This window comes from Gobius niger, assembly GCF_951799975.1.
Source record: "Gobius niger genome assembly, chromosome: 6".
Classification (NCBI taxonomy): domain Eukaryota; kingdom Metazoa; phylum Chordata; class Actinopteri; order Gobiiformes; family Gobiidae; genus Gobius; species Gobius niger.
The window spans coordinates 40,170,249-40,192,173 of NC_136857.1; the positions used below are offsets into that span (position 1 = coordinate 40,170,249).

At 39.4% G+C, this 21,925-nt stretch overlaps 2 protein-coding genes across 2 annotated transcripts in view; both read left to right on the top strand.

Moving 5' to 3' along the window:
- The window catches only part of LOC306964897 (NACHT, LRR and PYD domains-containing protein 14-like), a 318,924-nt gene that overhangs the window by 166,700 nt on the left and 130,299 nt on the right, over window positions 1–21,925 (top strand). The gene's annotated exons all lie outside the window — the stretch shown is intronic.
- The window catches only part of orc1 (origin recognition complex, subunit 1), a gene marked incomplete at its 3' end in the record, with an annotated part of 51,576 nt that continues 40,508 nt past the window's right edge, over window positions 10,858–21,925 (top strand). The window contains exons 1-4 of the mRNA XM_079558739.1: window positions 10,858–10,955; window positions 16,300–16,431; window positions 17,165–17,333; window positions 21,251–21,494. Of these exons, the coding sequence (XP_079414865.1) occupies window positions 10,861–10,955; window positions 16,300–16,431; window positions 17,165–17,333; window positions 21,251–21,494 (640 nt within the window). The 5' untranslated portion in view covers window positions 10,858–10,860. The remainder of the gene's footprint in view (window positions 10,956–16,299; window positions 16,432–17,164; window positions 17,334–21,250; window positions 21,495–21,925) is intronic.

Genomic DNA, 21,925 nt, shown 5'->3' on the forward strand with positions numbered 1-21,925 from the left:
GTTTTAAGTTTTTATAGTTCATGTGTTATATATTTTATGTTTCATGTTGCACGATCGACCGAAAATAATTCCTAGTTGTGAACCTGCTCATAACCATGACATTAAAAACTATTCTGTTTCTGATTCAAGCAAAAAGGATTATCAAAACTGGAAAGGAATGAGAAACTATGAAAATTAGCACAGACAAACCAAATCACGTCACCCAACAGATAAAATCAGAGTCTCACACACTCAAGCAAAAGTGTCCAAATAAATATCTTTGTGTTGTACAAGAGAAACAAAAGTGGCAAATAATGTATACGGGAAAAACGACAATGCTATTAGCAAATTGAGTTGTTTATGGTATTGTAAAGGTTTTGAAAAACAAAGATGATAAAATAGCAAAGTATGAAAGTTAGTTTAGGGAAAATCTAAACTAAATGTCCTAAAGTTAAATATGGTTGCCGATGCACACAACCTACATAACCAGACAGATGATCTTTCAGTTTCCAGTTGTAAAGGCAATGAGTGTGTTGTATACTCAAAAGACAAAACCACAGTGTCCAAATCCAGTGTTAAACCTGGACCGAAACACATGTCAGCAGCAAGCTGAATAATCCAACGTACTGAGAACACATCTTAACCATTTTCACGAATTGCATAATGTTGCCTGAGGAAGAGTCCCAAAAAGAACTATATTGTAATTAGAGTAAATTCATGAGTCACAAATTAGAGGGAATATCTTATTATAAAAGATTATTCACACCAGTTTGTTTTTCATTTGATACAGCTAATAATATTCTATTACCTATTTCTTTTACATAAGATGAAAGTCATAATGATTGTTCAAAAGGTTTTCTTTTAAAACAACTCTTAAATAAACGTATAATCATATAATCTCTTGTTTCTTTGTTGTGAGCAACACGGTAAAGGATTTGAGAAATTCTCTGTATTTTCTTCCTTAATTTCACGAATAATCACAAAAGTGCAACATTTTTCTTCACAATAATCGTAATTTAAAATTTTAGGATTGTGTAATTCATTGTTAAAAAATGACTCAAAATGGAAAGGTTGTGTTTCTACTATGGACTCCTTGATTGCCTCTTGTTTATTTTGCATAGTTGGCAAACCTTCTTGGATTTATAAATGTGTTTGTCTTCAAGGGGGCGTCTGTGTCACTTAGACAGTATCATGAAAACAAAAAATTGGAACTTGAATATTTACAGTATAGTTAGGTTCATTACAGCACTATATTAATCAAGCTGCACAACAGTCAGAATATTAAGTAATACTTAATATTCACAAATATAAAGAAACCGCTTTTCTGTGTTTTTTTTTATCATGTACACATCATAAGACGATGTTTACTGTCCATTGGACATGTATTTGTGTATCCAACTCACAAAAAGCAGAAACTTCAACGTGATTCAACATTTAGCTCAGATTACAATTGTTTAGCTAGTACAGGAGGTAAAGGCAAATCTTACATTAGAAAAGTTGTACTTTTTAATATGCTTATATATGTTGTGATTTATATTTTTGCTTAATTTAAAAGTTTTTGTTAAATGTTCACAGAATACAAATGTTATTATTTTTTGTTTCATTGGAAAATAACAATAAAAACAGCTCCCCAAAAGTCTGAATGAAAAAAGAGCAGAAAACAAGAATATGAATCTGTTACTTTACAGTCCCTTTACATCTGTCTGTTATTTTGTTCACGTCCAACTTTCTAAATATTTGCAGTTTTACAGATGTCGTGTGCATTTTATGTACAGCATATACAATATACAAGTAAACATGCTTGTTCAAAGTAAATATCTCACATTATCTATGTTCAAGTCTAATCTACATCCTTCTTTAACATTGCAGCTTATGCATTCTTGAATGCCATGAGAGTTCCTGACTCTTTTACTTCTTTCTGAAGTTCATACCATAAACTAATTCCTTTCACAGTTTGTTCCATTGTTTTGGAATTGATCCTGTGTGTGAAAGTTTTGAAGACTATCTAGTCAAATAGTTTTTATTTGTAAAAAGAAAAGGTTTAGTGTGCAATGTGCATAAAGGTCAATTATTTTACCTTTATAAACTTACTAACATTTTAATTACTTTTGAATCAAGTTATAGGATTAGTGAGACAATGTGAAACTATACATGTTTTACTAAGACAAAACATTTAATTGATATTGTAAAATTTAGTTCTGTGGTAAACGACTGCCTTAAGTTTTGCATTTCTGCTGAATTATCAGGGTAAACTGTGTACAGACACGGTATTATGGCGTTAAAAAATATTATTTTGTATTTCTTCAGGGCCATCACTAGCTTTCTGCTATCGTTATATGTTGTTTGGGATGCCTATTTGCCAAACTATTGCACAATTGCTAAAAATGCTATTTCAAACAGACAGTACAGGGAGGTAAACTAAAACGTTTTTGTCTTTTTAAAGGAAGATGTTGAAATTATATTTTCCATACAACTAAGACGTATTTGAGTACCATGACCTCCAACAGAACCACAAAAATTGCTTTGTAAATAATCAGCAGTATCTTTAAGATAGGCAGTAGCTGGAGGTTAAATAAAAGACCAAAAGGTCTAACCTAAAAAAACGGTTGAGATTCACTACCTTGCACGAGCCACAAGCAAATACTTTTATGACCTATAGTGCATTGGGCAAAGACAATAATGTGCACTGGGGTCCCTTATAGATCCAAATATCCCAAAGCTAACTTCCAACTATATAAATTCACTTCACAAAGAATGTTATGTGTTTTTCCTCATAAATCTCTCAACTGCCATAACAATTTACAAATAATCAAAACCAAACACTGTTGGTTCCTTTGAAACTTCACTTATGATTATGAGTAGTCAACCTCTAACAACTTGTTTGGTTGTGTCTCCCTACATTTCACTATCCGGTTCCATAAAGTGATTGGACCAAAATGAATCTAAAAACAAAATTAAAAGCGAGACTTTCCACTTCATACAAGATAAAACTGAATTGATCTCAAATTGGAGAGACTCCCTTGTTAGCTGCTCCTACACTGTGAGGTGCATATAAGAAAACGATGCAATCAAAGAACTAGGTAATGTGCACAAACAAGTATTTTGTATAATCACACACTGTAAAATAGCCTAATCCATCATTCTGTTACATAAAGTCAATTTCTCGCAAATCAATCTTATTGATTAGCACAGAACTAAATTTTACAATATCAATTTATTAAATTTTTTGTCTCAGTAAAACATGTATAGTTTCACGTTGTTTTACTGATCAAGTTATAATTATTATGTTATAATCTTAAAGATACTGCTGATTATTTACAAAGCAATTTTTGTGGTTCTGTTGGAGGTCATGGTACTCAAATACGTCTTAGTTGTATGGAAAATATAATTTCAACATCTTCCTTTAAAAAGACAAAAACGTTTTAGTTTACCTCCCTGTACTGTCTGTTTGAAATAGCATTTTTAGCAATTGTGCAATAGTTTGGCAAATAGGCATCCCAAACAACATATAACGATAGCAGAAAGCTAGTGATGGCCCTGAAGAAATACAAAATAATATTTTTTAACGCCATAATACCGTGTCTGTACACAGTTTACCCTGATAATTCAGCAGAAATGCAAAACTTAAGGCAGTCGTTTACCACAGAACTAAATTTTACAATATCAATTAAATGTTTTGTCTTAGTAAAACATGTATAGTTTCACATTGTCTCACTAATCCTATAACTTGATTCAAAAGTAATTAAAATGTTAGTAAGTTTATAAAGGTAAAATAATTGACCTTTATGCACATTGCACACTAAACCTTTTCTTTTTACAAATAAAAACTATTTGACTAGATAGTCTTCAAAACTTTCACACACAGGATCAATTCCAAAACAATGGAACAAACTGTGAAAGGAATTAGTTTATGGTATGAACTTCAGAAAGAAGTAAAAGAGTCAGGAACTCTCATGGCATTCAAGAATGCATAAGCTGCAATGTTAAAGAAGGATGTAGATTAGACTTGAACATAGATAATGTGAGATATTTACTTTGAACAAGCATGTTTACTTGTATATTGTATATGCTGTACATAAAATGCACACGACATCTGTAAAACTGCAAATATTTAGAAAGTTGGACGTGAACAAAATAACAGACAGATGTAAAGGGACTGTAAAGTAACAGATTCATATTCTTGTTTTCTGCTCTTTTTTCATTCAGACTTTTGGGGAGCTGTTTTTATTGTTATTTTCCAATGAAACAAAAAATAATAACATTTGTATTCTGTGAACATTTAACAAAAACTTTTAAATTAAGCAAAAATATAAATCACAACATATATAAGCATATTAAAAAGTACAACTTTTCTAATGTAAGATTTGCCTTTACCTCCTGTACTAGCTAAACAATTGTAATCTGAGCTAAATGTTGAATCACGTTGAAGTTTCTGCTTTTTGTGAGTTGGATACACAAATACATGTCCAATGGACAGTAAACATCGTCTTATGATGTGTACATGATAAAAAAAACACAGAAAAGCGGTTTCTTTATATTTGTGAATATTAAGTATTACTTAATATTCTGACTGTTGTGCAGCTTGATTAATATAGTGCTGTAATGAACCTAACTATACTGTAAATATTCAAGTTCCAATTTTTTGTTTTCATGATACTGTCTAAGTGACACAGACGCCCCCTTGAAGACAAACACATTTATAAATCCAAGAAGGTTTGCCAACTATGCAAAATAAACAAGAGGCAATCAAGGAGTCCATAGTAGAAACACAACCTTTCCATTTTGAGTCATTTTTTAACAATGAATTACACAATCCTAAAATTTTAAATTACGATTATTGTGAAGAAAAATGTTGCACTTTTGTGATTATTCGTGAAATTAAGGAAGAAAATACAGAGAATTTCTCAAATCCTTTACCGTGTTGCTCACAACAAAGAAACAAGAGATTATATGATTATACGTTTATTTAAGAGTTGTTTTAAAAGAAAACCTTTTGAACAATCATTATGACTTTCATCTTATGTAAAAGAAATAGGTAATAGAATATTATTAGCTGTATCAAATGAAAAACAAACTGGTGTGAATAATCTTTTATAATAAGATATTCCCTCTAATTTGTGACTCATGAATTTACTCTAATTACAATATAGTTCTTTTTGGGACTCTTCCTCAGGCAACATTATGCAATTCGTGAAAATGGTTAAGATGTGTTCTCAGTACGTTGGATTATTCAGCTTGCTGCTGACATGTGTTTCGGTCCAGGTTTAACACTGGATTTGGACACTGTGGTTTTGTCTTTTGAGTATACAACACACTCATTGCCTTTACAACTGGAAACTGAAAGATCATCTGTCTGGTTATGTAGGTTGTGTGCATCGGCAACCATATTTAACTTTAGGACATTTAGTTTAGATTTTCCCTAAACTAACTTTCATACTTTGCTATTTTATCATCTTTGTTTTTCAAAACCTTTACAATACCATAAACAACTCAATTTGCTAATAGCATTGTCGTTTTTCCCGTATACATTATTTGCCACTTTTGTTTCTCTTGTACAACACAAAGATATTTATTTGGACACTTTTGCTTGAGTGTGTGAGACTCTGATTTTATCTGTTGGGTGACGTGATTTGGTTTGTCTGTGCTAATTTTCATAGTTTCTCATTCCTTTCCAGTTTTGATAATCCTTTTTGCTTGAATCAGAAACAGAATAGTTTTTAATGTCATGGTTATGAGCAGGTTCACAACTAGGAATTATTTTCGGTCGATCGTGCAACATGAAACATAAAATATATAACACATGAACTATAAAAACTTAAAACTATAAGGGCATGCATAAGAAGAAACTATGATAAAGACAACAATTTGACATAGAACACCAGCGTGAGTGTATTCACAGATGTGCATGTAAAGTAAGTGTTAGCAGCAAATACGAGTGTGGACAGACCACAGAGTGACATAGAGCAGATTATTGAACAGTGTTTTTTGTATCTTTTCACATTGGTCACAGTCTTTTCTGCTGCATTTCCTTTTCACTTCTTTTAGCTTCACTTTTTTTTCCTATAGGGAAGCATCCTTTAGTTTTGCTCCCTGTCACGTACAAGTGCCATTTTACAATCCATCCTAATGACGTTTTAACAGCAAAAGGTCCATCATTTTTTACTGTTTTTGTGGCTAGTGCAACTTTGGAGCATTCAATCTGATTAACAATTCAACATTTGACTCAATTTCTGGAAGATCCACATGACTTAAGCAAACTCACTTTTGTCACTGGTATTGTCTTTTGACACCCCGGAATAGAAGTCATTACCATCACAACTGGAAACTGAACGATCAATTGTCAGGTTAAGTAGATTGTGTTTGATGAGGTGACATTGTTTGCTAATTCTTTTCTGTCCTTTCAAGTTGAGTTTTGCAGAAGTGATTCTGTGCAGAAACTTGATGTTGATGTTTTTTGAAAATGCATATGTTTGAACAATTTTATTGTCTTTGTTTGATTTCACATCAACTGGAATGATTGAAAATTTACCAACTCCACTGGTCCCCGTTTGGGCTTGCTGTGATTCAACGTTGAGAAAGTACTATGGACATCAGGACTGAGCTCAGACAGATCAGTGTTTGATAGATTTATCCACTGAAACATTTACATAAAACAGTAAAATGTCCATACTCAAAACATTTAAAGCAAAGTCTCTTTTCCTAAACAAAATTAATCTCCCCGTTATGTTGCAGGGTTGTGAACTTGGGACAACAACTTGAATAATGAGATTGTGAACAAAAACGTAGAGTTGGGATTATTAACTTTTACAGATCTGATATTAGTTTGGTTCATGTCTTGTTTTTTTGGTTTCACAGATTCTTAGTCGACACTTTGAGTTTGAAGTTCACCAAATAAGGGATCAGTGATGATTTTTAACTGACACTCAATAATAATTATAATGTCAGTGAAATTTGTCTTGCGATTCTGTGCTTCTTGGACGCCACATGCAACATATCTGAACTGTTCTTTCAGTTTGTTTGGCAGCTTTATTATGGTTTTGGTTGACAAATTGAGCTCATTTAGGTGTGGTAGTTGAGTTGTTTTTTGGTTTGTTTGATGAGCAGGTCTGATATTTCATTTTGCTTTTACAGAAAATGTCCCAGTAAACTTTGATCTCTGTCAAATTTTGGTGGTGAAGGTATGCTGCATTGATCGCAGGTTGGATGTTTGGAGTGCTTTCTTTGGTTTGTGTACTTTCCATTATGTTAAGAGTGGTTGCAGTTTGCATGACTTTTGGTTTGGGTTGGAGTGGTAGTCTTTGTTGCATCCACCGCCTCAGTCTTGTCATTGAAAACCAATTTTCTCCAGTTTATGTTTTTTTCCTTTAACACAGTCTCTTTTACCTCTATGCTGCTCTTTTGGCATCTGCATGGATCCTCAAAATTGATGACCTCATTGAGTTACTTGATTTTTAACTTTTACGAGACACGTTTTGCTACACTGTCCACATGTTTGATATCATACAATTCCTTTTTAATATTGTGACACGCTCTGAACACAGTCTTTGGCATGCAAAAGCTTTGCTTTGATCCATAGTTCATTCTTTTTTTTTTTCAGAATCAGATAGAACCTTGTGCAAACTCCTTATCACCGGGCAGGTGGCGAGGGGGGTGAGGATCAGGCGCATACTGTATGTTAATGTCAGGTGTCAGCCTTGTCTAGACACCTAAGTGGTCAGGACTCTTCAGCCGGGATGCAGATTGAAATGTTTTACTTCAAACACGCTCTATGGGCTCATCTTTACATCATTTGATGTTTTATTTAGGCGTGTTTCCTCTGTGCTACTACTGCACCAACTCAACGACAACCAAGTCATGCACAATATACGGAATCCCCGTATTTACGCCCACACACACATTTCACTAAAATGAAAACTAGCTTTAGCAACGTGACCACATACAGTATGCATATTAATCAGCTAAGCGAGTTAAGTGGTCTGAGAAGGCAGACACAGTGATAAAAGCATCACTACCGCCATGCCAAAACAATGTATGTATCTAGGAGTTACCATTGATGGTAAACTTGAATGGAAATCGCATATAAGTAAATTAAAAACAAAATTAGCAACATTGCTGTAATTGACAAATTGAAAACTGTACTCGATAAAATAATCTCTTCTATTACTGTATAACTCCCTCATACTTCCTTACCTAAATTATGGCTTGGAAATATGGGGAAACAATTATAAATCCAATACACATCCTATTTTCCTACTCAAAAAAAAAGCAGATTTCTATGCACCAACGAACCCTATCCATGATCTTGTTGATCTAAATACATTAGTAATTGTGTACAAAGCATGTAATGATCTTCTCCCTCCTCCCATCCAGGAGCTTTTTGAACACAGGAGCAAAGTCAGTATAACCTCCGAGGAACTGCTATTTTCAAAAAAAGCAAAAGCGAAAAAGAATAAAAAGAGTCGTTGTATTTCTGTAAGAGGAGTTAATCTGTGGAACGACCTGGAAGATCAGTCAAAACAGTCCCAAACAGTCAAAGCTTTCAAAAAGTTGTTTAAAGCTACTAAAATTCAAGAATATATAAGCTTAGGATGAATAAAGTAAGAAAAAATAAAATAAAATAAATAAAAAATAATAATGACATGATTTAGTTTCAAGTAAATGAACATAAAACAAATGTATGTATACATATTTGTTGGAATACTGAAATGTATGTTACTAACTCCAGATACATGCTCATTTCTCTTCTGTTTGACACACGATATTGTTCATTATTAATGTTTGTGTTTTGTTTTTCTCTGGTGGAAGTCTGGGTAAACTGGTTTAGACGTAATAAGTTTTCACTTCAGCCTAAACCCTTTCGGTCATGTTGTACACAAAGAATTGGAAATGTTTTTACATTTAAAGGAATGAACTACTACTACTGCATCAGCTCAAAGACACCCAAGTCAGACACAAAAACACTGCTCTATCTGAAATGTTTTTATGTTTAAAGCAATGAACTGACCGAATAAGCTACTACTACTACTACTACTAATTTAGCTCAAAGACCCACAAGTCATACACAATATACTGCTGTATCTGTAACTTTAATTCAGTGTTTGTTTTCCTATGGAAAACGGTAAACAAAAACGTTTTATTTTTATGTTATTTTGTTTACAGAATCCCCGTATTTACGCCCGCACACATTTCTCTAAAATAAAATAATGAAAACAACAAAATATATTATTATTATTATTATCGCTATTATTAGTAGTAGTATTATTCCACTAAAGAAACATTACAGAAGTAAAGCTTACAAACTAGCAATCAAAATGACTTTGGAATAGCCAAAACTAGATAGTATAACTAAGTTAAGACTAATAAAAATGAAACATTGCAGCTTAGCTCTTAAAGCATAGCTGTTTAATGTTACTTAAAAGTAAACTTTTAAAAACAGTTTGTCACACACAACATCGTCAACCAATTGTCGTTACAGCTATTGGGTCACATGCTTTATCATCAGGGGAAGGGTGAGAGGAGGGGGTCTGCTGTGGTGTGAGGTCGTTACAGCTATTGGGTCACATGCTTTTGCATCAGGGGAAGGGTGAGAGGAGGGGGTCTGCTGTGGTGTGAACCGGTTGCCCATACACCTGCATGCATGTGCCCCATGCACCTGTAGTGGCGCCATTGTGTCTAGACACCACGTGGTTAGGGAGGTGTGATTGTTTACACATAATTAGCATAACAAAGAAAAAATTACCATAACAAAAAAAGCAGCCCCATTATTACTACTCCTGCACCTGACGGTTCTTTCTGTCTGTCCCGTTTCGACTGTGCACATTCAGAGAACCAGAGTTACTGTAAGTTACTGTGCTCATGAGACCCGTGTGGATTCAACACGTAGAACGGCGTGTTACTGTCGACTATTCGCCAAACTACTGTCCTGATGCTCTAGACCACCAGGCACAGTGAGAAGAACCCCTTAACTCCCACCTGAACCAAGCACGTTTTCTCCAGTTTGGCTTTACCCCAATCCGAAAGCTCCTGGAAAAAAGCAACAAAACTGAGACAAAAACAATGATGGAAATGTGACAAAAAATGAGAAAACATTGATGAAAAAGTGGCAAAATTGTCACAAGAAATTGACAAAAAATGACAAAAATTTGATGAAAAATTTCCGAAAAAATGACCAAAAAAAATTACAAACAATTGACAAAAATGTGACAAAAAATTTATGAAAAATTGACAAAAATTGACAAAAAATTACAAAAATGTGATTTTGTCATTTTTTGTCACATTTTGTCACATTTTTCGTCACATTACATCATTGTTTTCGTCTCAGTTTTGTTGCTTTTTTCCAGGAGCTTTTGGATTGGGGTAAAGCCAAACTGGAGAAAATGTGCTCGGTTCAGGCGGGGGTTAAGGGGTTAAAAGGCGCTGTACGATGTAATCTTATGCAACACGAAGTTTACAAGCTGCTCATAGGTTTGTTTTTGCGAGAAACGGTAATAAAATAAAAGTTATTTCCGGCATATTATTATTATTATTATTATTATTATTATTATTATTATTATTATTATTATTATTATTATTATTATTATCATTATTATTATTATTATTATTATTATTGTCGGCGTTTTTGTTATTATTTTAACGTATTTTCATTTTTCTAAACCGGAAGTCCCGCTCACTTCCTAGCCCGGACCGGAAGTGACGTCTCCTCCGCGGGAAAGCTCGGCTTGTTGTGGCTCGTGTTTGTTTCTAATCTGCGGCTTTTCTCCGTTTTTTCGGCTGATTTTCTCTTTAACCTCTGCGAGCCGCGTCCCGCTCCCACAGGGCCGGGTCTCCGCTTTATCCCCGCTTTATCCCGCGTTTTTACACCGTTTTTGAGCCGTTTTCGTGATGAAATACTTCACCAGACTCAGAGTGCGGAGAGTTTACGAGTGGAGCGGCCGAGCGGAGGAATACGACCGTAAACTGAGGAAAACCCAGTACAGGTGAGATAAAAACTACTACAGCACTCAAATAAACTAATACAGGCGACACAACTGAGGAAACACCAGCTATAAACTAATAAAGCTACTCAAATAAACTAATACAGGCGACACAACTGAGGAAACACCAGCTATAAACTAATAAAGCTACTCAAATAAACTAATACAGACGACACAACTGAGGAAACACCAGCTATAAACTAATAAAGCTACTCAAATAAACTAATACAGACGACACAACTGAGGAAACACCAGCTATAAACTAATAAAGCTACTCAAATAAACTAATACAGACGACACAACTGAGGAAACACCAGCTATAAACTAATAAAGCTACTCAAATAAACTAATACAGGCGACACAACTGAGGAAACACCAGCTATAAACTAATAAAGCTACTCAAATAAACTAATACAGACGACACAACTGAGGAAACACCAGCTATAAACTAATAAAGCTACTCAAATAAACTAATACAGGCGACACAACTGAGGAAACACCAGCTATAAACTAATAAAGCTACTCAAATAAACTAATACAGACGACACAACTGAGGAAACACCAGCTATAAACTAATAAAGCTACTCAAATAAACTAATACAGGCGACACAACTGAGGAAACACCAGCTATAAACTAATAAAGCTACTCAAATAAACTAATACAGACGACACAACTGAGGAAACACCAGCTATAAACTAATAAAGCTACTCAAATAAACTAATACAGGCGACACAACTGAGGAAACACCAGCTATAAACTAATAAAGCTACTCAAATAAACTAATACAGACGACACAACTGAGGAAACACCAGCTATAAACTACTAAAGCTACTCAAATAAACTAATACAGGCGACACAACTGAGGAAACACCAGCTATAAACTAATAAAGCTACTCAAATAAACTAATACAGACGACACAACTGAGGAAACACCAGCTATAAACTAATAAAGCTACTCAAATAAACTAATACAGGCGACACAACTGAGGAAACACCAGCTATAAACTAATAAAGCTACTCAAATAAACTAATACAGACGACACAACTGAGGAAACACCAGCTATAAACTACTAAAGCTACTCAAATAAACTAATACAGACGACACAACTGAGGAAACACCAGCTATAAACTAATAAAGCTACTCAAATAAACTAATACAGACGACACAACTGAGGAAACACCAGCTATAAACTAATAAAGCTACTCAAATAAACTAATACAGACGACACAACTGAGGAAACACCAGCTATAAACTAATAAAGCTACTCAAATAAACTAATACAGACGACACAACTGAGGAAACACCAGCTATAAACTAATAAAGCTACTCAAATAAACTAATACAGACGACACAACTGAGGAAACACCAGCTATAAACTAATAAAGCTACTCAAATAAACTAATACAGACGACACAACTGAGGAAACACCAGCTATAAACTAATAAAGCTACTCAAATAAACTAATACAGGCGACACAACTGAGGAAACACCAGCTATAAACTAATAAAGCTACTCAAATAAACTAATACAGAGACACAACTGAGGAAACACCAGCTATAAACTAATAAAGCTACTCAAATAAACTAATACAGACGACACAACTGAGGAAACACCAGCTATAAACTACTAAAGCTACTCAAATAAACTAATACAGACGACACAACTGAGGAAACACCAGCTATAAACTAATAAAGCTACTCAAATAAACTAATACAGACGACACAACTGAGGAAACACCAGCTATAAACTACTAAAGCTACTCAAATAAACTAATACAGAGACACAACTGAGGAAACACCAGCTATAAACTACTAAAGCTACTCAAATAAACTAATACAGACGACACAACTGGGGAAACACCAGCTATAAACTACTAAAGCTACTCAAATAAACTAATACAGAGACACAACTGAGGAAACACCAGCTATAAACTAATAAAGCTACTCAAATAAACTAATACAGACGACACAACTGAGGAAACACCAGCTATAAACTAATAAAGCTACTCAAATAAACTAATACAGACGACACAACTGAGGAAACACCAGCTATAAACTACTAAAGCTACTCAAATAAACTAATACAGAGACACAACTGAGGAAACACCAGCTATAAACTACTAAAGCTACTCAAATAAACTAATACAGACGACACAACTGGGGAAACACCAGCTATAAACTAATAAAGCTACTCAAATAAACTAATACAGAGACACAACTGAGGAAACACCAGCTATAAACTAATAAAGCTACTCAAATAAACTAATACAGGCGACACAACTGAGGAAACACCTGCTATAAACTAATAAAGCTACTCAAATAAACTAATACAGACGACACAACTGAGGAAACACCAGCTATAAACTAATAAAGCTACTCAAATAAACTAATACAGACGACACAACTGAGGAAACACCAGCTATAAACTAATAAAGCTACTCAAATAAACTAATACAGACGACACAACTGAGGAAACACCAGCTATAAACTAATAAAGCTACTCAAATAAACTAATACAGGCGACACAACTGAGGAAACACCAGCTATAAACTAATAAAGCTACTCAAATAAACTAATACAGGCGACACAACTGAGGAAACACCAGCTATAAACTAATAAAGCTACTCAAATAAACTAATACAGGCGACACAACTGAGGAAACACCAGCTATAAACTAATAAAGCTACTCAAATAAACTAATACAGACGACACAACTGAGGAAACACCAGCTATAAACTAATAAAGCTACTCAAATAAACTAATACAGACGACACAACTGAGGAAACACCAGCTATAAACGACTAAAGCTACTCAAATAAACTAATACAGGCGACACAACTGAGGAAACACCAGCTATAAACTAATAAAGCTACTCAAATAAACTAATACAGGCGACACAACTGAGGAAACACCAGCTATAAACTAATAAAGCTACTCAAATAAACTAATACAGACGACACAACTGAGGAAACACCAGCTATAAACTAATAAAGCTACTCAAATAAACTAATACAGACGACACAACTGAGGAAACACCAGCTATAAACTAATAAAGCTACTCAAATAAACTAATACAGACGACACAACTGAGGAAACACCAGCTATAAACTAATAAAGCTACTCAAATAAACTAATACAGGCGACACAACTGAGGAAACACCAGCTATAAACTAATAAAGCTACTCAAATAAACTAATTGTCATTTTTTGTCACATTTTTGTCATTTTTTTGTCATTTTTTTGTCACATTTTTGTCGTTTTTTTGTCATTTTTTGTCGTTTTTTTGTCATTTTTTGTCCTTTTTTTGTCATTTTTTTGTCACATTTTTTTGTCACATTTTTTGTCATATATTTGTCGTTTTTTGGTCATTTTTTGTCGTTTTTTTGTCATTTTTTGTCACATTTTTTGTCACATTTTTGTCGTTTTTTTTGTCTTTTTTTGTCATTTTTTTGTCATTTTTTTGTCATTTTTTGTCACATTTTTGTCATTTTTTGTCAGTTTTTTGTCATTTTTTTGTCATTTTTTAATCACATTTTTGTCGTTTTTTTTGTTATTTTTGTGTAAATTTTTGGTCACTTTTTCTAAATTTTTTCTCACTTTTTCCTCAAATAAACTAATACAGGCGTCACAACTGAGGAAACACCAGTATTTATTTATTTATTTATCAGGGACGATACAATCAACACAGTTACAGTGATATTTGCAGCTGATGCGATGCATGAAGAGCTTGTAGCTGGTGCTAGTTCTCAGCTCATGTCCCTGGTTGGGCCTTTCACAGTTTACAATAATAAAATACATAAATACAACATTTGTATAAAACTGTGTCAGTCACACTCACACACACTGTGTTCACTCAGACTCAGTGCTGTTTACAACTGGGTAGGGCTGGGCACCGTTCGTTTTTTTCGATACCACTACTTTAACGATTCCTGCTTTTCGGTACCGGTGCCTTAACGGTACTTTTTTCGATACCTGTGTTATTTTAATTGAGTTAAAATAATGTGTCTAAAAAGTATCGTTCAGGAAAAAACAAACAGCAGCGTCACCTGGAACTTCATTCCCACTAAAGCCGTGATAAAAAGAGAGTTGGGACATTATTCCCTCCTGAGCTGCAGGAACAGACCAGATCCACATCAGGACCGTTTACTGAAGATAAACTTTTCTAAACTCACTGAGCTGTTCCACAGTGAAAGCTCCTCACACGTCACAGATCTGTTACATAGTGAGAGCGCTCACTCTGTCACTGACAATGCACCAGAACTGTTCCAAACATGGCTAATGCAGAGTGAGCCTCACCTTTTCCACAAACAATCTGTGATCCAAACGCTCCGGTGCAGCTGGAGTTTAAACAACAGCAGGAACTTCAGGCTCTGCGGGGCTAAAGCTAAAGCTAAAGGTAAAGCTAAAGCCCATTTGTTGCTCTTTGTCATTCCATGTTGTCACTGCTTTTCTCTTTGTCTAAGAGTCTAGTTTCTTATTCAGGCCTGGTTTAGTCCTGGCTCAGTCCTGGTTTAGTCCTGGTTTAGTCCTGGTTTAGTCCTGGTTTAGTCCTGGTTTAGTCCTGGTTTAGTCCCGGTTTAGTCCTGACTCAGTCCGCGGCTCTGCCATCTCTGATAATGACTGAAGTGTGAGTAAGTCACAGCTTTGCTTCTGCATTTGTGCTGAAGCTGTTCATGAGTTCAGGCTTTTTCAGACTCACTGTGGATCATTTATTGACGTCTGGAGAGAAAAAGTACTGATAATTAGCACCAAAAACCCTACCGGAGCTTTTCGGTCGGTACCAGGTAGGAACCGTTAAACGTGCCCAGCCCTACAACTGGGCACAGCTTTGGTTTGTTTTTAGCCAGGACTTAACCCTAGAAGTGAACGTTTTAAACTCAGGTCTGGTTTTAAGTTCTACTTGTTTATGCTTCTGGAGAACGTTGCAGTGATGGTAACGGATTGGTTTTTATGTCCATGATCTTTATTACTTGATTGTTTAATGATCCATACGCGTAGTGACTGAGGGCGTGGCCTGTGACTGAGGGCGTGGCCTGTGACTGAGGGCGTGGCCTGTGACTGAGGGCGTGGCCTGTGACTGAGGGCGTGGCCTGTGACTGAGGGCGTGGCCTGTGACTGAGGGCGTGGCCTGTGCCTGAGGGCGTGGCCTGTGCCTGAGGGCGTGGCCTGTGGCTGAGGGCGTGGCCTGTGCCGTCATACAGTCTGATATATGTGAGAATATCATAGCGTGCCTGTACAAGAGCCTGGTTTGGGATATAATGTCTAATGAACTTAAAACAATACAGTACAGGCCAGTTATAAACTAATCATAAATATCATGTTATTAACGTGTTATTAACGTGTTTAGGGGCCTGACGATCCGTGTGGAGGGGCTGCCTCGGGTCGCTCACATCACGGTGGGTCAGCACATCCTGATCGAGGGAGACGACGAGGACCATCCGTACGTGGCCAAAGTCCTGAAGCTTTACGGAGACGGTCAGTGCTTCATGTTTCAGACAGTGGGGGAGAGAAGAAGGCTCTGGTTCAGTGCTTCATGTGATGTTTCAGACAGTGGGCGAGAGATTTTTTCGTCAATTTTTTGTCATTTTTTGTGTAAATTTTTTTCTCACTTTTTCGTCAATTTTTTGTAATTTTTTGTACATTTTTTCTCACTTTTTCGTCACTTTTGTGTAAAATTTTTTCTCAATTTTTCGTAAAATTTTTGTTATTTTTTGTACATTTTTTCTCACTTTTTCGTCCATTATTTCCTCAATTTTTGTACATTTTTTCTCACTTTTTCGTCCATTTTTTCTCAATTTTGCGTCAAATTTGTGTCCATTTTTTGCAATTTTTTTTCTCACTTTTTCGTCCAATTTTTCGTGACTTTTTGTGTACATTTTTTTCTACATTTTTCGTCAATTTTTTGTCATTTTTTGTACATTTTTTCTCACTTTTTCGTCCAATTTGTGTCAATTTTTTTGCAATTTTTTTCTCACTTTTTCGTCAATTTTTTGTCATTTTTTTCTACATTTTTTGTCCGTTTTTGTGTAAATTTTTGTCACTTTTTCTAATTTTTTTCTAATTTTTTTCTAATTTTTTCGTCAATTTTTTGTCATTTTTTTGTCAATTTTTTGTCATTTTTTGTCATTTTTTTCTCACTGTTTTCTCCATTTTTTCTCCATTTTTTTTCACTTTTTCTAATGGTTCAGTGGTTCATGTGATGTTTCAGACAGTGGGCGAGAGAAGAAGGCTCTGGTTCAGTGGTTCGTCCGCGTCTCAGAGATCCCCGTGAACAAACTGAAGCTCCTCGGTCGGGAGCCACACCCACAGGAAGTGTTTTATTATGAAGGAGCCAACTGTGACAACGAGATCGACGCCGAGTCCATCCTGCGCCCCGCCCAGGTGAGGCTTTATCCTGAAGGAGACGCCCAGGTGAGGCTTTTATTCTGAAGGAGACGCCCAGGTGAGGCTTTATCCTGAAGGAGACGCCCAGGTGAGGCTTTTACTCTGAAGGAGACGCCCAGGTGAGGCTTTATCCTGAAGGAGACGCCCAAGTGAGGCTTTTATTCTGAAGGAGACGCCCAGGTGAGGCTTTTATTCTGAAGGAGACGCCCGGGTGAGGCTTTTATCCTGAAGGAGACGCCCAGGTGAGGCTTTTACTCTGAAGGAGACGCCCAGCTGAGGCTTTTATCCTGAAGGAGACGCCCAGGTGAGGCTTTTACTCTGAAGGAGACGCCCGGGTGAGGCTTTTATCCTGAAGGAGACGCCCAGGTGAGGCTTTTATCCTGAAGGAGACGCCCAGGTGAGGCTTTTATTCTGAAGGAGACGCCCAGGTGAGGCTTTAACTCTGAAGGAGACGCCCAGGTGAGGCTTTTATCCTGAAGGAGACGCCCAGGTGAGGCTTTTACTCTGAAGGAGACGCCCAGGTGAGGCTTTTATCCTGAAGGAGACGCCCAGGTGAGGCTTTTACTCTGAAGGAGACGCCCAGGTGAGGCTTTTATCCTGAAGGAGACGCCCAGGTGAGGCTTTTATTCTGAAGGAGACGCCCAGGTGAGGCTTTTACTCTGAAGGAGACGCCCAGGTGAGGCTTTTACTCTGAAGGAGACGCCCAGGTGAGGCTTTTATCCTGAAGGAGACGCCCAGGTGAGGCTTTTATCCTGAAGGAGACGCCCAGGTGAGGCTTTTACTCTGAAGGAGACGCCCAGGTGAGGCTTTTATTCTGAAGGAGACGCCCAGGTGAGGCTTTTATTCTGAAGGAGACGCCCAGGTGAGGCTTTTATCCTGAAGGAGACGCCCAGGTGAGGCTTTTATTCTGAAGGAGACGCCCAGGTGAGGCTTTTACTCTGAAGGAGACGCCCAGGTGAGGCTTTTATCCTGAAGGAGACGCCCAGGTGAGGCTTTTATCCTGAAGGAGACGCCCAGGTGAGGCTTTTATCCTGAAGGAGACGCCCAGGTGAGGCTTTTATCCTGAAGGAGACGCCCAGGTGAGGCTTTTATCCTGAAGGAGACGCCCAGGTGAGGCTTTTATCCTGAAGGAGACGCCCAGGTGAGGCTTTTATCCTGAAGGAGACGCCCAGGTGAGGCTTTTATCCTGAAGGAGACGCCCAGGTGAGGCTTTTACTCTGAAGGAGACGCCCAGGTGAGGCTTTTATTCTGAAGGAGACGCCCAGGTGAGGCTATTATTCTGAAGGAGACGCCCAGGTGATGCTTTTATTCTGAAGGAGACGCCCAGGTGAGGCTTTTATTCTGAAGGAGACGCCCAGGTGAGGCTTTTATTCTGAAGGAGACGCCCAGGTGAGGCTTTTATTCTGAAGGAGACGCCCAGGTGAGGCTTTTACTCTGAAGGAGACGCCCAGGTGAGGCTTTTATCCTGAAGGAGACGCCCAGGTGAGGCTTTTATTCTGAAGGAGACGCCCAGGTGAGGCTTTTATTCTGAAGGAGACGCCCAGGTGAGGCTTTTATTCTGAAGGAGACGCCCAGGTGAGGCTTTTATTCTGAAGGAGACGCCCAGGTGAGGCTTTTACTCTGAAGGAGACGCCCAGGTGAGGCTTTTATCCTGAAGGAGACGCCCAGGTGAGGCTTTTACTCTGAAGGAGACGCCCAGGTGAGGCTTTTATCCTGAAGGAGACGCCCAGGTGAGGCTTTTATTCTGAAGGAGACGCTCAGGTGAGGCTTTTATCCTGAAGGAGACGCCCAGGTGAGGCTTTTATTCTGAAGGAGACGCCCAGGTGAGGCTTTTATCCTGAAGGAGACGCCCAGGTGAGGCTTTTATCCTGAAGGAGACGACCAGATGAGGCTATTATTCTGAAGGAGACGCCCAGGTGAGGCTTTTACTCTGAAGGAGACGCCCAGGTGAGGCTTTTATTCTGAAGGAGACGCCCAGGGTCTTGTTTTCATCTCGTTTTTATCACGTTTTCCTCTCCTGACTGTGGTCTCCTGTGTGTGGTCTCCTCTCCTGACTGTGGTCTCCTCTCTCCTGACTGTGTTCTCCTCTCTCCTGACTGTGGTCTCCTCTCCTGACTGTGGTCTCCTCTCTCCTGACTGTGGTCTCCTCTCCTGACTGTGGTCTCCTCTCTCCTGACTGTGGTCTCCTCTCCTGACTGTGGTCTCCTCTCCTGACTGTGGTCTCCTCTCCTGACTCTCCTCTCCTGACTGTGGTCTCCTCCTCTCCTGACTCTCCTCTCCTGACTGTGGTCTCCTCTCCTGACTGTGGTCTCCTCTCCTGACTGTGTTCTCCTCTCCTGACTCTGGTCTCCTCTCCTGACTGTGGTCTCCTCTCCTGACTGTGTTCTCCTCTCCTGACTCTGGTCTCCTCTCCTGACTGTGGTCTCCTCTCCTGACTCTCCTCTCCTGACTGTGGTCTCCTCTCCTGACTGTGGTCTCCTGACTGTGGTCTCCTGACTGTGGTCTCCTGACTGTGTTCTCCTCCTCTCCTGACTGTGGTCTCCTCTCCTGACTGTGGTCTCCTCCTCTCCTGACTGTGGTCTCCTCTCCTGACTGTGGTCTCCTCCTCTCCTGACTGTGGTCTCCTCTCTCCTGACTGTGGTCTCCTCTCCTGACTGTGGTCTCCTCTCCTGACTGTGGTCTCCTCTCCTGACTGTGGTCTCCTGACTGTGGTCTCCTCCTCTCCTGACTGTGGTCTCCTCTCCTGACTGTGGTCTCCTCTCCTGACTGTGGTCTCCTCTCCTGACTGTGGTCTCCTCCTCTCCTGACTGTGGTCTCCTCTCCTGACTGTGGTCTCCTCCTCTCCTGACTGTGGTCTCCTCTCCTGACTGTGGTCTCCTGACTGTGGTCTCCTCTCCTGACTGTGGTCTCCTCTCCTGACTGTGGTCTCCTGACTGTGGTCTCCTCTCCTGACTGTGGTCTCCTCTTTGGTCTCCTCTCCTGACTGTGGTCTCCTCTCCTGACTCTGGTCTCCTCTGTGCTCTCCTGACTGTGGTCTCCTCTGTGGTCTCCTCTCCTGACTGTGGTCTCCTCTCCTGACTGTGGTCTCCTCTGTGGTCTCCTCTCCTGACTGTGGTCTCCTCTCCTGACTGTGGTCTCCTCTGTGGTCTCCTCTCCTGACTGTGGTCTCCTCTCCTGACTGTGGTCTCCTCCTCTCCTGACTCTCCTCTCCTGACTGTGTCCTCCTCTGTGGTCTCCTCCTCTCCTGACTGTGGTCTCCTCCTCTCCTGACTCTCCTCTCCTGACTGTGTCCTCCTCTGTGGTCTCCTCCTCTCCTGACTGTGGTCTCCTCTCCTGACTGTGGTCTCCTGTGTGTGGTCTCCTCTCCTGACTGTGGTCTCCTGTGTGTGGTCTCCTCTCTCCTGACTGTGGTCTCCTCTCCTGACTGTGGTCTCCTCTCCTGACTGTGGTCTCCTCTCTCCTGACTGTGGTCTCCTCTCTCCTGACTGTGGTCTCCTCTCCTGACTGTGGTCTCCTCTCTCCTGACTGTGGTCTCCTCTCCTGACTGTGGTCTCCTCTCCTGACTGTGGTCTCCTCTCTCCTGACTGTGGTCTCCTCTCTCCTGACTGTGGTCTCCTCTCCTGACTGTGGTCTCCTCTCCTGACTGTGGTCTCCTCTCTCCTGACTGTGGTCTCCTCTCTCCTGACTGTGGTCTCCTGACTGTGGTCTCCTCCTCTCCTGACTGTGGTCTCCTCTCTCCTGACTGTGGTCTCCTCTCCTGACTGTGGTCTCCTCCTCTCCTGACTGTGGTCTCCTCCTCTCCTGACTGTGGTCTCCTCTCTCCTGACTGTGGTCTCCTGACTGTGGTCTCCTGACTGTGGTCTCCTGTGTGTGGTCTCCTCCTCTCCTGACTCTGGTCTCCTGTGTGGTCTCAGGTGGTCCACGTGGACGGCTCCGCCCCGTTCCCCAGCGGCTCCCCTGACGTCGACACCTTCTTCGTGAAGTTGTCCTGGGACTCTCGCTCGTTCAGGGTGTTTCCAGACGAGGTGTTCCGCTCTCCCTCTCCCCGAGCCGCCTCCCTCCCCCCGTGCCCCCCCTCCCCCCCGCTGTCCCCCGCCCGGGCCGCCCCCCTCTGCCTGCCCACGCCCGACCCCCTGGTCCTGAAGAAGGCCTCCTCCGGTGAGTGACCCCCCCCTCCCACAGGCGAATGTTTCCACAGGCCTGTCGTCTGGTCTGCTTTAGGTAAGGGATAATGTATCCACCTTATTCCGGAGGTTCGCGTGGGCGTCGCCATGAACTGAGCCCGCCCCTTTTCTCCTCTGTGTTAACATGAGGCTGGAGAAGTCCACATAAAATCAGTCACTACAGGAAAACAAAGCCGTTTTCAGGCCGACAGAGAAACGCTGCAGAGTCGACATGTCGGTGCAAATGAACATCGGACATTTTACACAAATCAATCGACTAAACATCAGATTTGAGCGGAGAATATTTTCCCTCGTTCTCCGTTAAAATGGACGGGCTTCGCGCTCGACCGGAAGTGTCTGGACAACGAGGTGCCGAGACAACGCAAAAAGTGGCACAAGTGGGCGGGGCGGAATAAGGTGGATAGA